The sequence below is a fragment of the Eretmochelys imbricata genome, chromosome 12 (genome assembly GCF_965152235.1).
Source record: "Eretmochelys imbricata isolate rEreImb1 chromosome 12, rEreImb1.hap1, whole genome shotgun sequence".
In the NCBI taxonomy this organism is placed as follows: domain Eukaryota; kingdom Metazoa; phylum Chordata; order Testudines; family Cheloniidae; genus Eretmochelys; species Eretmochelys imbricata.
In genome coordinates this window covers 3107282-3120750 of record NC_135583.1, presented here as the reverse complement: position 1 = coordinate 3120750, position 13469 = coordinate 3107282, and the positions used below count along the sequence as shown (strand labels likewise).

The 13469-nt window shown below is 42.9% G+C and overlaps 1 protein-coding gene across 3 annotated transcripts; it reads right to left on the bottom strand.

The window, feature by feature from the left end:
• Positions 1 to 759: 759 nt before the first annotated feature.
• Positions 760 to 13136, bottom strand: CMTR2 (cap methyltransferase 2). 3 transcript variants are annotated; one of them, XM_077830889.1, is made up of 2 exons: positions 13090 to 13136; positions 760 to 9013 (listed from the first exon to the last, which is right to left on the bottom strand). In XM_077830889.1, the coding sequence occupies exon 2, from the start codon at positions 8992 to 8994 to the stop codon at positions 6694 to 6696; it is 2301 nt and encodes a 766-aa protein (XP_077687015.1). In that variant the 5' UTR covers positions 8995 to 9013; positions 13090 to 13136; the 3' UTR covers positions 760 to 6693. The 3 variants fall into 3 exon arrangements, with proteins under 3 accessions (XP_077687015.1, XP_077687016.1, XP_077687014.1); XM_077830890.1 differs by lacking the exon at positions 13090 to 13136 and adding an exon at positions 12680 to 12903; XM_077830888.1 differs by lacking the exon at positions 13090 to 13136 and adding an exon at positions 12481 to 12808.
• Between the last annotated feature and the right edge of the window lie 333 nt (positions 13137 to 13469).

Here is a 13469-nt window from a genome sequence, read left to right as displayed (position 1 = left end):
CTGTATATACTTCATATGTAATGTGTAAATCCGACTGTCAGGCACAGGGTACCTGCAGCTGTATTCCTCCTCCGGGCTCTCTCAAGCACCTGCTTCAACTTTCTAGCTGTCACCTTTCTTGGATTAAAAAGGAGGACTGGTGGCACCGTAGAGACTAACACATTTATTTGAGCATAAGCTTTCGTGAAACGTGAGCTGTAGCTCACGAAAGCTCATGCTCAAATAAATGTGTTAGTCTCTAAGGTGCCACAAGTACTACTATTAAGCGAGGCATAAGAAACGGGGTTCTAGTCAGGCATCCAACACACAGTTCTGCCCATGTCTGCATCTGAAGGTTACTTGTTTCTTAATGGTGAGCTACAAAGGTAAAATGAAAAGTGAAAGTTAAAGACCAGAAGTGTACTGAATGGCCACCATTAACCAGGATGCTCAGATACCATTGTGATGAACATAGTCCACGTGCCTGGAGACAGATGAGATTGGCAGGCTGAGGATAGGGTTGCCCACCCTCCAGGATTGTCCTGGACTCTCCAGGAATTAAAGATTAATCTTTAATTAAAGATTATGTCATGATGAAATCTCCAGGAATTCATTCAACCAAAGTTGGCAACCCTAGCCGGGGAAAGGAAAACAAATGACTCAAGTAACTGAAAATAAATAAGCATTAAAACATTTTTATTAAATATTTTTATGACTCCCTAGTCTGCTACTCAGTTGTTTATTCTTTTCAGTTTCATATATAGATAGAGAAACGAATGCTCAGAGAAAAATAAAATTTTATTTCCAAACACAAGTTTCACCCCCCCTTTAAAATAATTAAAAAAAAAAACAAAAAACCCACACTTTACATGCATACATTTACAGAGGTCAACAGAGAAATACAGTAGCCAGCTTCAGCCAGCATTCTTTAATCTTTATATCCATAAATACTCCACCCCCAAACAAAACAAACATCCACTTAGTTACAAAGCAAACCCTTCCAATCTGATGTAGGATTGCAAATCTCAGCAGCATTAACTAACACATGCACAAAATGGTCTCTCAAGGCAGTAAATCCCACCGAGCCTACCTCTCAAGGAATCTTTATCAAGCAAGGTTGGGCAAATCTAGACGGTGGCCCAGTGAGCAAGTTTAATCAGCCTGTACAGATGGACAGAAAGACTGCTTAGCTAGATAGTAATTGTAACAGCAAATTATGCTTTGTTACAAGCCAGTTGTCTCTAACCATTCAGAATTTCCACACAAAGTTTACTTTTAAAGCTCAGAATAAATTTCAGAATTGCCAGCATTTGTGTAACTGGAAGAGAATTACACAGCAATCCAAATTATTGTATAATAAACCGTTACTGATAAGCAATCATGGGCTGAATTCACTTCTGACATAAATAGATGCAACTCCGTTTGGGCCTATATGTTTATTTCATCCTGTCCAGTTAATACTTTTTGCCAGCTGAGCTGAAGTTTAAAAGGAAGAAAGCAAACCAAGTTTTCAGCAAGAAAACCATGAAAATGGCTTCCCTTATCTCAGTCTTGTAATATTGTCATGAAACTTTAGCAATCCAGGCACACAAAAAAAAATCTTTTCACTCAACCTTTACACCAGTGATTGAAGATATTAGGAGAAAAACAAAAACTAATGATATTTCATATGCCCATTGTAAAAAAACAAAAAACACATTACTTTCCATGCACAAGCATAAAATTTGCAAAGCTGTCGTGTCCAGAAAACAAGTGCCCCCCACAATTTGTCAGCCTACACGAATAGCCACGCCGACATATTTTAGTGGCATCCAGATACAAATAGCAAGAGAAAAACATTATGCTAAGTTTATTTTTCCAAAATAACGTGCTGAAAATTATTCCCAAGTTCAAGGACTAAAATCTCAAAAGAAATGTTACAGAAGAAGATAAAGAAAGACTTCCTGCCCCATAGGCTAGAGTGTTATGGTCACACTGTGCATCCCAATGAATCAATATTTAAGAATATTCCACACCCTAGCTCAAGATCTCATCTTAACAACCAAAACATAAGACTTTTCTGTTCCTACTGCATAAGCTATTCAGATAGCTTATACCAAAGTCCCAAATTGCTTTTCTAATATCCAGTAATTCTACTACAGTCTACTTATTCTACTAGTAATTTGACTGATCTAACTTAATTTAAGTTGAATAGACAGCAATTAGTATAATTTTAGCAGAGGACAAGATTTCATACAGTAAATCTCATTATGCCTTATAGAAATAAAATTAGAAAACCAGCAGGCTTTTTATATACCTCATTTGAATATGCATGCGTGTGTGTACACACACACACACACAAATACAATAATTTACAATACAAATAAAAAATGGCAAGTCTCCAAACCTTAATGCACTCAACTAAAGAGTCCTTTCATTGGGTAGATACGTGATTCAAATTTCACTTATTCTAAATCAGTGTAACTTTTTGAAATCAATAGTCAAATGGCTCTTAGGCAGGAGCCAAATCAAGTACAAAATCTTTACAAATTAAACCAGAGACAGTCCTTTCATCTAACAATCACTAGGGCCTAGATATGAACTCATAATTGAAAATCTGAAACAGTAAGGCTGCCAAATAAACCAAATCCATCTCACATTCTCATAACCCATCTGTATTTATCATCTCTGTACATTATATAGCTTGATCAATGACTTGCTCCCTCCCCTCCCTTTCACTGCATGTAACTTGTAGCTTCTAAAACACTAAGACCAACATCCAGTTCCTCTTCAAATGGTAGGAGGCAGAAAAAATAAACTTGCCAGTTGTTTAAAAAAAAAAAAAAGAAAGCTAAGACAGATATTTAATCAGGCCTCATTCTATGTCAAACATAAGACTTGGCAAATGAATTTAACTGCATCAGAGACTCTTCAATTCATCTCTCTCCAAAAAGGTTAATACATTCTTCCCTCTCTTTCTTATGACTCCCACAAAAGGCACAATGGAAACACGTAAACGTTACTGGTTTTTTGAGGAGTCTTTGGTCTTTAAGACACAATCAACCCACAACATTCACAATAAAAGGACAAAGCAACAGTCCTAACTTTGATTAGACTTCAGTGATTTTATTTTAAAAACAAAACGTAGACTGGGACTCTCACAGAGTCCCCTCCATCATGGAGAATTCCCCATTAAGGAAGGATCCAACGGGGCACCTGTGACCACAGGATTTCTGTGCCAGGGAGAGAGTGGAGAACACACAGGCTCCATGAGTAGGGTGGAGTCACAAAGCCCTTGTGCCAACATCCTTGGAATCCTCCATATTTGAAAGTGAGCCTTATGGATCACTCTGCCAGGAGAATGTGGACCAAAACCCAGCACCCTGAGACTCCAGGGGTGAAATCCTGGCCCCAATAAGTCAATGAAAAATTCCCACTGATTTCAATGGGGCCAGGATTTCATCCCATAAAACGATCTCTAAGACATCCTCCCCCTATGTCTCTCCTCTGGGAGGTGGCAATCAGATTTTCATGAGAAGCACTTTGGAAGTACATTGGCTGCTAAACTCTCTTGAAAATCAGGCCCCAAGTCAAGTTACGCCTCCTGTTTTTAATTTCTGGATACTGGAAAGATGGCTTTCAGAAAGTACAGAACAAGTGAGGCACCTCAAGGGACCTTGTCAATGTGAAGTCTAGTCAATTCCAGAGAGTTAAAGGTACTTTCATGAAGTACATCTGCTTCAGAGTCTTCCTGTCAATTTTTGTGGCTTTACAACCACATTTCATTAAAGAAAAAAAAAGCCCATCTTCCACCATTGCTATGTGAAAGGCCCATACAAATGGGGAATACTGACTGATGGCAGAGGAAAAACAGTGAAACTGACAGAGTCCTGGCAAAGATACACAGCAGACAATTGGAAAAAAAAAAAGAGAAAAAAGTTTTTGTATTTGTCCTACAGGTATAGTTATCTCTGGGATTTGTAGCAACAGTAGGTTTAAAAAAAAAATCAGACAGAAGTCAGATTTCTAAAGTTACAGATGTCCTGTTAAGCCCAGAAAGAACTGATGTCTAGATTTCAGTTGACCAACTATATGGGGGACCTTTTGACTTTTTAGTACTCCAAAATATAGATTGTGACAATGTAAACATACATCTACAATACTTCCAGATACATAGGTATGTGCTCCTGCTTCAGAAGAGGTGATTTCCCATATGGGTTAGGCTAGAGCAGGATACAAACAGGTTAAGGTAACCCTCTGTAATCCCACAATTACAAAGGGGAGAGGAAACACTGCTTTTTGATGGATGGCGATACTTCTAATTTTGCTCATTCTCCCAAATACAGGGAAACAGAAGGATCATTTGTGAATACTGAATTTATGGTACTGTACCTGAGGTTTTTAATCATGCTGTCCTCTCAGATCCATTATCCCCCTCATATATCCTTCCCCACTCCCCCTTTTCTTTCTCACATTATAGGTCTTCTGTTCCTTCCATTCCCCTTCATTTTCCTTTGTTCCTCAATGTTGCCTCCTTTTTGGCCCCTTGGGTCCTCTTAAAAAGTTTCCTAAGCTTTCAGAATCACTTACTGGAGAAGCTTTTGCTGCCTTAGTCTCTTGATCCCCCCAGCATCTGCTGAACTGTTTTGCTTGCCTGTGATTGACAGGAGGCAAGGCTCTCTTCATCTCCACAGAACAACTACAGGAAGTTAATTTAAAGTAAGTTAAAACGAACATGACCAATTTGAGAAGTTTGGGGGAAGCAGGAGCCAAACAGATCCACTTCTGCGCAGTTTCAGAAAGCAAAGTCTGTATAGAATGTTATAAAAGTAGTTAGACTTAAGCTACCAACTCAAACCCAGTAAACAAAGAGCAAAACAAAATGTTAGATTACATTCCACCCCTACCAAAGTGACAAGAAAGGGTACTAAGTGTGCAGCACCACCAGACAAGAGAGTTTTTCAACAGTGCTTTTAATCCCCACTGATAATCAAATATCCTTCAAGCTCCTTCCTCATGTAATTAAAAGTATTTCCACAGGTGACTGGTAATTAATCAGGAGGCTGTCTTTTCTTTGACTAACCCCTTTCTCTCACATGCACTCATTTATGTAATTTTTATACCAACATTAAATCCATAAGTTTCCCCTTTAAATACCATTTTTCTCTCTCTGAGTAGGTCTTCTATGTAAATTAGAATCTTGGAAACAAAGTTTTAAAGAAAATGAATTAGATATCAAAATGAGATCTTAAAGGAGCAATATGAAAAAGTAAAATCTGATGTTCCTTAAGGGACAGTAGTGTCAATTATTCATTTTCTCTTTCATTTTACTCCTAAAAGGATCAAATCAAGTAACATACTTTTTTTCCCCTCCAACGAGTTTCATTCACTTTTCTCAGTTCCATGCTTCCAACTGTCACACAGTGAGATATATTATTTGCTGCTTCTAAACTGCACTTGATAATGTTTCTAATTAAAATCAGTAGTTGTGGGTCACCTGCTGACAGCTACCATAGTGGACAACAATAGGCAGTTCTCTCTTTCACCCAAGGTTCTCAAAATCTTTATGAATGAATCCTCAGCACTTTGGAAACTCAAACAGTATTATGCTGATGGGAAAATGGAGGCATAGGGAGGTGATGTGACTTGTTGAAGGCCACACAGCAAGTCTATTTCATAGATGGGAGTAGAACCCAGAAGTCTTGATTCCCTCCTATACACTGCTGAAAAAGCAAGGATTTGTAACTTGGGATTCTGCAATCACAAAATTCCTGATAAGAAAACCAGTCTCCCTTGTGCTTTACATCTGACCTTGGCCCTACATGGTGGTATGTTATAAATGGCATCACATAGCATTCTAGCGGCTGCCAGCATGTGCCTAACTTGAAATACCTTTTTAAGGAGGGCTAAATTTTCAGAAAATGGTGAAGACCTGAACTCTGAAAAGTCAATCTTCTTTAATGCCTAAAGTTGGGCAACAAAAATTGAGACATCCAAATCACAAGTCAGTAACTTTTGAAAAACTGAGGCCTTTGCCAGCATGGCTTCAGATCTGCTAAGGCAACAGCTTATAAAATTAAATTTGAGATAAATATAACATTTGCTTCAGAAAACAGTGGTGTATTCAGCAACTCTAGAGATATTTTTAAAGGATTTCAGTTCTTTCTGCAGGCAACAGCATAGCCAGCCTCTTTTTAATCAAAAGGGAAGATTAGCTTGCATGGAAATGCTATCAGCTACCAAGTTTGAATACCACATTTGGGTCCCCAGAGCTCTCAAATTAACAGTGAGAGACAGTATGAAAGGGATACAACTAGCAGCCTCTACTGGCTGATCAGCAGTGGCATCAATTAAGCTCCAGTCAGATCTCATCACAGAAATATAGTCATTGTGAGGTTATGCCTACGTGGAGGGAAGACAAGATTGTACAAAGGCATTACCTAGAACAACTCCCCTTTCTCCAGAATTTCAGTCCTTCATTTTGCCTTAATTTCCCCACCATGTAGAATAACCCCCATGCTTACAGGATTGTATGGCAACACCTAATGCCATAAGGCAGTACTGTAGAACTGGCAATCCAAAATTGGATACCAACATTAAAATAATCCCACTGTTTTAAAATGAAGTGATATTCAAACTAGCAAAAGAAAAATAAAAAAAACTTTAAGAACTTTAAACAGCCAGTGAAGTGAATCTTTTGAAACATCTACCAATTCAATTCTAGAATCACTAAAATTAAAGATTACATGACGTTTGCTGCTGCTCAACTTGTACAATCAAATGGAGCTGCCTCTTTGCAATGGCAGTATTCAAATCCCATAAAAACTCAAGCAGCATGCCTTTCAAAAGCATCTCCATAGGGACAAACTGCAAAACCTGCTGGGGAGAGTCTGAGTTGAGCAAAGAGCTCATTAGTTTATTCAGATCCTGCAAGTACTCAACAACTAGATTTGGAAGACCCTGATAGCCAATACACAACAGAACAGCAGTGGTCCCTAAAGGTTCAGAGGCTATGGGGCAAGCAAATGTGATGTAGCTGAAACAGCCATGCAGTACAAAAATCAGGCCAGCTGTGAAGCGTGTAAAACAAGAAAGAACAGGCAGAATCAAAGCATCTCCCAGTTGAAGTTGACTAACCGCACGCAGAATGCAGTCCAAAAGATGCTGCTGATATTTTGGCTCTCCATCATGAAGCAAAGAACAGCTGAAAGTCAAGAGTGCGTCTGACTCCAGGAGCCTAACTTCCACGTTGGACTGAGTTTTGATGTCACAAAGAGACGGAAAGCCCACAACGAGACACTTGATTTGGTCACTGTGTCCTTCATTTGGTACTTTCTGATGGTACTTGGTAAGGCTAAACAACTCAGATAGTATCAGTGCCTCAGTAAGAACACTGCAAGAATGACATGGGTGCTGTGTTTGTCTGGAAAAGGAAATAGTTTTTAGTCTGCCTACTAATGATTCTTTGATGGCTTCATTGAGATTCTTCAAGACATCACCATCACAGAATGGAGAGCATTTTACTCTTGGCAGCCTCTTTCCCTCCAGGATGTACCATAAATTACATTCAAGATTACGGGATGACCCTTCCAAAATGCAGCTTTTCCCAGCATTACTTAAAGTGTGCTCTTCAGCCCAATAATTAAGATAGCCTTTGGCCACCTTATCTTCCCATGTCAGGGATTCCAGCATCTTTCTTTCATTGTATGTACTAAAATATCTGTTCCTCTGTCCAAACCATTTTGCGTTCATGCTGCAGCCTACATGAGATTTCTTCACTAGCCAGTTATTTCTTGTAATGTGTTTCAGGTGGAACCTTTGCATGAAAAATTCCACTGCACAGTCCCTTAAGTTGTTCAGCTTTTCTTGTTCTGTTTCCCCAATGCACTCAAAGAGTCGGATGTTCTCAGATATAGTCTCTATTTGGTACTTGTGAAAGAATGCACAGCACTCTTCATGTATTTTAAGAAAAGATTCTGGAATCACATGTTGTGGAAAGAGTGCCTTGTTAACAATTTCTGTTCCAAAGTTCTGCATCATCTTGGACAGCACAGGATGGATGGCCTCTCTGCCCATGTAATGAAGACAAACTACATAGACTTCAGAGTTCCCGGCTTTGCTAGTGGCAGGTTTAAAGACATGGACCTCCTCGAAAGAACAATTTAGCAGAAAAAGCAGATTGGCAGAACAATGTTCAAACAAAGTGAACATCTTCAAAACAAAGGAGCCACCATTGCCAAGGGTCATTAAAGCAGTGACTGCTTCACAGTAATGTAACGGTGAGACAAGCGCTTCTTGTTCACCTGGGTTTCCTTGGCAATCAAAACTCCCATCAGCAGTTACCAAGTGAACAGTGGTCATATTACTTATGAAGTGCTGAAGTCCAGTCAGATGTTTCAAGGTCATCACATCCCCAGTATTATCCGGGCCAAAATACCACCATGGCAAGGTATTTGCAATAAGTCGGTCATCCATAATCATCACAAGGGTGTCATTTGCTTCATGATATGGGTTTAGGGTATTGGCTACCCAGTTCCAATCGCAGGGAATGTGATGGGATTTTAAGTAATGATTGAGACTGGCTATAAAAGCACCAGGTGCTTCACAGAGGTGGACAGAATAGAGTTCTCCATTCTGAACAGCTTCTTTCGGGAGAAGGGGAAAACTGCACAAAATCTCATGGAATTTGCACCAAGCCTGGGTACACAGCTCAGCATTCACAGATTTCTTCACATGAGGAATGATTATCCCTGCTTTGTTGGTGAAGGAAGTGTGCTGATGCCATGCATCCAATTTCTTATCACTTAGTTGGTTTTTTACTTCATTCATGGAGTCCTTCAGAGCAAGGAGTGTATTGAATTCTTTGTGATTGCAGGTAAACACATCACTGGAATCTGGCAGCTGCCATTCACTATTCGATGGTTTTGTATATGAGAACTTCTTCTCAAAGAGCTCCTCAATTTCAGCAAGAATCACAGGGCTGAATTTTTCAAGATTTGTGGTCTGCTCACCATAAGGCTTCGTATATTTGTTCATTCTTGGACTAACCCACAATCTGGAGAGGGGAAACAAAGAAAAGATAAGGGGGTTACATGAACCGAACCAATGACACCTTCCCAACCATAAGAAAACACTGAATAAGTTAAAAAAAAACTAAACAGATAATACATTTGTAAAGTTTAAGAAAAAGTTAGCTATTTCAACTTGTTTGGTTTTAGAGTGTGTGTTCCAGAATGAGAAGGGAAAAATACTTTACTGAGATATTTTAAGAGTGAAATAAAGAGTTACTCAAGTAGTAATGGGATGATTTAGTTGGGGATTGGTCCTGCTTTGAGCAGGGGGTTGGACTAGATGACCTCCTGAGGTCCCTTCCAACCCTGATATTCTATGATTCTAGTTCTGCTTTGGAGTAAGACCTCCATTTTGACCCAATACATTTAGACGGAAAATAGATATGCCTTAAATTCCCCAAGTGCTAATTAACTAGTAAAAGTTATCCAACTAATAGAGAAAGGTAACATTTTGGAGAGATATGGGAGAATTGGTGTGGGGAATGGAGGGGAAAAGAGAGCAGAGGCAAGGCTGGAACAATAGTGGGAAGGAACCAAGCTGCTACTGCATGCAGCACAGAACTTTAAGAGACAGTTCTGACTCTGCAGGGCAACAGTTGGGTTCTCAGTTCAAAGCCAACATTTTAACTCAAGAAGCATTATTTAAGCAAAATGACCAGCAGTTTGGGAGCCAAGAGATCCGCTCTAGTTCTGCATATCATTTCACCCACCACAAAAAAATGCAACAGTTTAGCTCCACAGAACAGGTTTAGGAAAAGCAGTGAAAAATACTATATTGCAATTAGAAAAGGAGTACTTGTGGCACCTTAGAGACTAACCAATTTATTTGAGCATGAGCTTTCGTGAGCTACAGCTCACTTCATCAGATACATACCGTGGAAACTGCAGCAGACTTTATATATACACAGAGAATATGAAACAATACCTCCTCCCACCCCACTGTCCTGCTGGTAATAGCTTATCTAAAGTAATCGTCAGGTTAGGCCATTTCCAGCACAAATCCAGGTTTTCTCACCCTCCACCCCCCCACACAAATTCACTCTCCTGCTGGTGATAGCCCATCCAAGGTGACAACTCTTTACACAATGTGCATGATAATGAAGTTAGGCCATTTCCTGCACAAATCCAGGTTCTCTCACTCCCTCACCCCCCTCCAAAAACCCACCCCCATACACACACAGACTCACTCTCCTGCTGGTAATAGCTCGTCCAAACTGACCACTCTCCAAGTTTAAATCCAAGTTAAACCAGAACATCTGGGGGGGGGGGGGGGAGGAAAAAACAAGAGGAAATAGGCTACCTTGCATAATGACTTAGCCACTCCCAGTCTCTATTTAAGCCTAAATTAATAGTATCCAATTTGCAAATGAATTCCAATTCAGCAGTTTCTCGCTGGAGTCTGGATTTGAAGTTTTTTTGTTTTCAAATCCAGACTCCAGCGAGAAACTGCTGAATTGGAATTCATTTGCAAATTGGATACTATTAATTTAGGCTTAAATAGAGACTGGGAGTGGCTAAGTCATTATGCAAGGTAGCCTATTTCCTCTTGTTTTTTCCTCCCCCCCCCCCAGATGTTCTGGTTTAACTTGGATTTAAACTTGGAGAGTGGTCAGTTTGGACGAGCTATTACCAGCAGGAGAGTGAGTCTGTGTGTGTATGGGGGTGGGTTTTTGGAGGGGGGTGAGGGAGTGAGAGAACCTGGATTTGTGCAGGAAATGGCCTAACTTCATTATCATGCACATTGTGTAAAGAGTTGTCACCTTGGATGGGCTATCACCAGCAGGAGAGTGAATTTGTGTGGGGGGGTGGAGGGTGAGAAAACCTGGATTTGTGCTGGAAATGGCCTAACCTGACGATTACTTTAGATAAGCTATTACCAGCAGGACAGTGGGGTGGGAGGAGGTATTGTTTCATATTCTCTGTGTATATATAAAGTCTGCTGCAGTTTCCACGGTATGTATCTGATGAAGTGAGCTGTAGCTCACGAAAGCTCATGCTCAAATAAATTGGTTAGTCTCTAAGGTGCCACAAGTACTCCTTTTCTTTTTGCGAATACAGACTAACACGGCTGTTACTCTGAAACCTATATTGCAATTGAAAGGAATACAGAGAGGCAAATTGTAACTATCCAAAACAAGAATTTTGGCCAACACATCTGGCTAACACAAAAGATGGAAGCTAGACACTTCACCCTCATGACATAAAAGCAAGCTTGTTGTTTAATTTCTTAATGAACTCACTTGTTATCCAGACTTCAGACTTTGATTTCACAAACAGAGAGAGTGTCCTCTTTTACGACCACCCACACTCATATCAATCCCACACTTTGAAAGTGGTAGTCAGTTCTGGTGGCCCCCATCCCAAAAAATATGTATTTCGAATTGGAAGTAGTACAGAGAAGAGCAACAGAAATTATAAAGTGGTACGGAACAGCTTCCATATGAGAAGAGATTAAAAAGACAGGTACTGTTCTTCTTATAAAAGAGACAACTAAGAGGGGATAAGATAGAGGTCTACAAAATCAAGAACGGTGTGGAGAAAGTGAATAGGGAAGTGTTATTTACCCCTTCACACTACACAAGAATTAGGGGTCACCCAATGAAATTAATAGGGAGCTGCTTTAAAACAAAAACAGAAATACTTCTTCCTGGGAAAGACGTAGCATGATTTTGCAGTTAAGGCACTGGGTTTACTGGAAATCAAGCAAAAAAGGTTCAGTGTGGACTTGTTTTACAGTCCACCACAAACCTCCTGTGATGGTAGCAGGAGGAGTAATTTCCAGCTCAGGAAGACATATTGGCATTAGCTTTGATCAAGTTAGCACACTAAAAGTCACAGCACAGCCACCAGGACAGGCCAGTCACTCCTGTACAATCCTGTCTGAAACCCTAGGGACGTACTCCAGCTCCAGTGCAGGCATATCCAAAGAGGGGATGTCTACACTAGAGCTGAGAGAGAGCCTCACAGTCCAGGTAGAAAGACTGGGCCTAGCAAGTATGCTAAAAATAGCAATGTGGACATGGATAGGCTTGAAAGCAGCTGACCCCCTGGGTCCACCCTTGGGTTGCTTCTGAAGCCACAACATCCACACTTGCATAATGACAGGTTTCAGAGTAACGGCCGTCTTAGTCTGTATTCGCAAAAAGAAAAGGAGGACTTGTGGCACCTTAGAGACTAACCAATTTATTTGAGCATGAGCTTTCGTGAGCTATCCGATGAAGTGAGCTGTAGCTCACGAACGCGTATGCGCAAATAAACCGGTTAGTCTGTAAGGTGCCACGAGTCCGCCTTTTCTTTGAACATCCACACTGCTATTTCTCCTGCGCTAGCTCAAGCCCCACTAGCACAAGTGTGTCTAACCAGGCTGGGAGTTTTGCTCCCAGGTGCAACGCAGACATCTCCTCCCTGCCTTGGCTTCACCATCTGTAAAATGGGGATAACACTTGCCTACCTCATGGGAGCGCTCAGAGACTTGGCTACCACAGCGACAGGGGCCAAACGGATCAGGGCAGCATGAAAGACAACGCAGCTAGCTTCGCCCCGTGACCCCACGATCAAACAAACCACTCCCAGCGGGGCAGCGATGGGGCAGGCTGGTACGGACAATATTGAAGCACACGAATGACCCAACGTTAGTTTTAAACACAGACCGAACAGGGTCGCTGCACACGCCGGGAAGGTAGGTACAGCGCGGGAAGGAAGGCGGGAGGGGCGGACAGCGCCTCCTCAGCCCCCGCGTCCGTCGCGGCAGGTGAGCGGCTGGGGGGGGGCGACGGCGCAGACGGTTCCCGGAAACGGCCCGTAAGAGTCTCAAATCTCTGAGCGGCGGCAGCTCAGCGGGGCCCCGGCTCGTGTCGGCGGAGTCGGGCTCAGGGCTGCCCGCGGGCGCTCCTGCGCGGCCCACGCCCAGGCGCCCGAGCCCCGCCCGGGGGCAGCCCAAAGGGGCGACTCCGGCCCGCGCTGCCGGGGGCTCCGCTCGCTCGGCGCGGGGCGGAGGCCCGAGGAGCCGCGCTGGGCTCAGCGCGTCCCGGCGAGGCCCCGCTCCGCCCGCCCTCCTTACCCGGGCCGGCGGCTGCGGCCTTCGGAGAGACGCGAGCCCCGCGCCAGGCCGCGAGGCGGGGCCGCCGGGAAGGGCGGGCGGGCGGGCGGGGTGTCCCGCAGGGGCGGGGCCTGGAGACTCCGGGGACGTTCGCCTCGGCCGCCGTCGCGTGACTCGCCCCCGCAGCTCCGCCCCCCCGCGCCGTGGCGCGGCCCCGCACCCCAGGGCCGCTCCCGGCTTCCCGCCCCGGCCCCACAGCCCAGGCCACAGACCCCGGCCCTGTATTCCAAGGGCACCCCTGCCCCCTCACCTCAGCCCGCGGCCCTCCCGCCTCAGCCCCACACTCCAGAGCCCCCTGCCTCGGACCCACGCGCCTGAGCCCCCTGCCTGGCCCCCGGCTC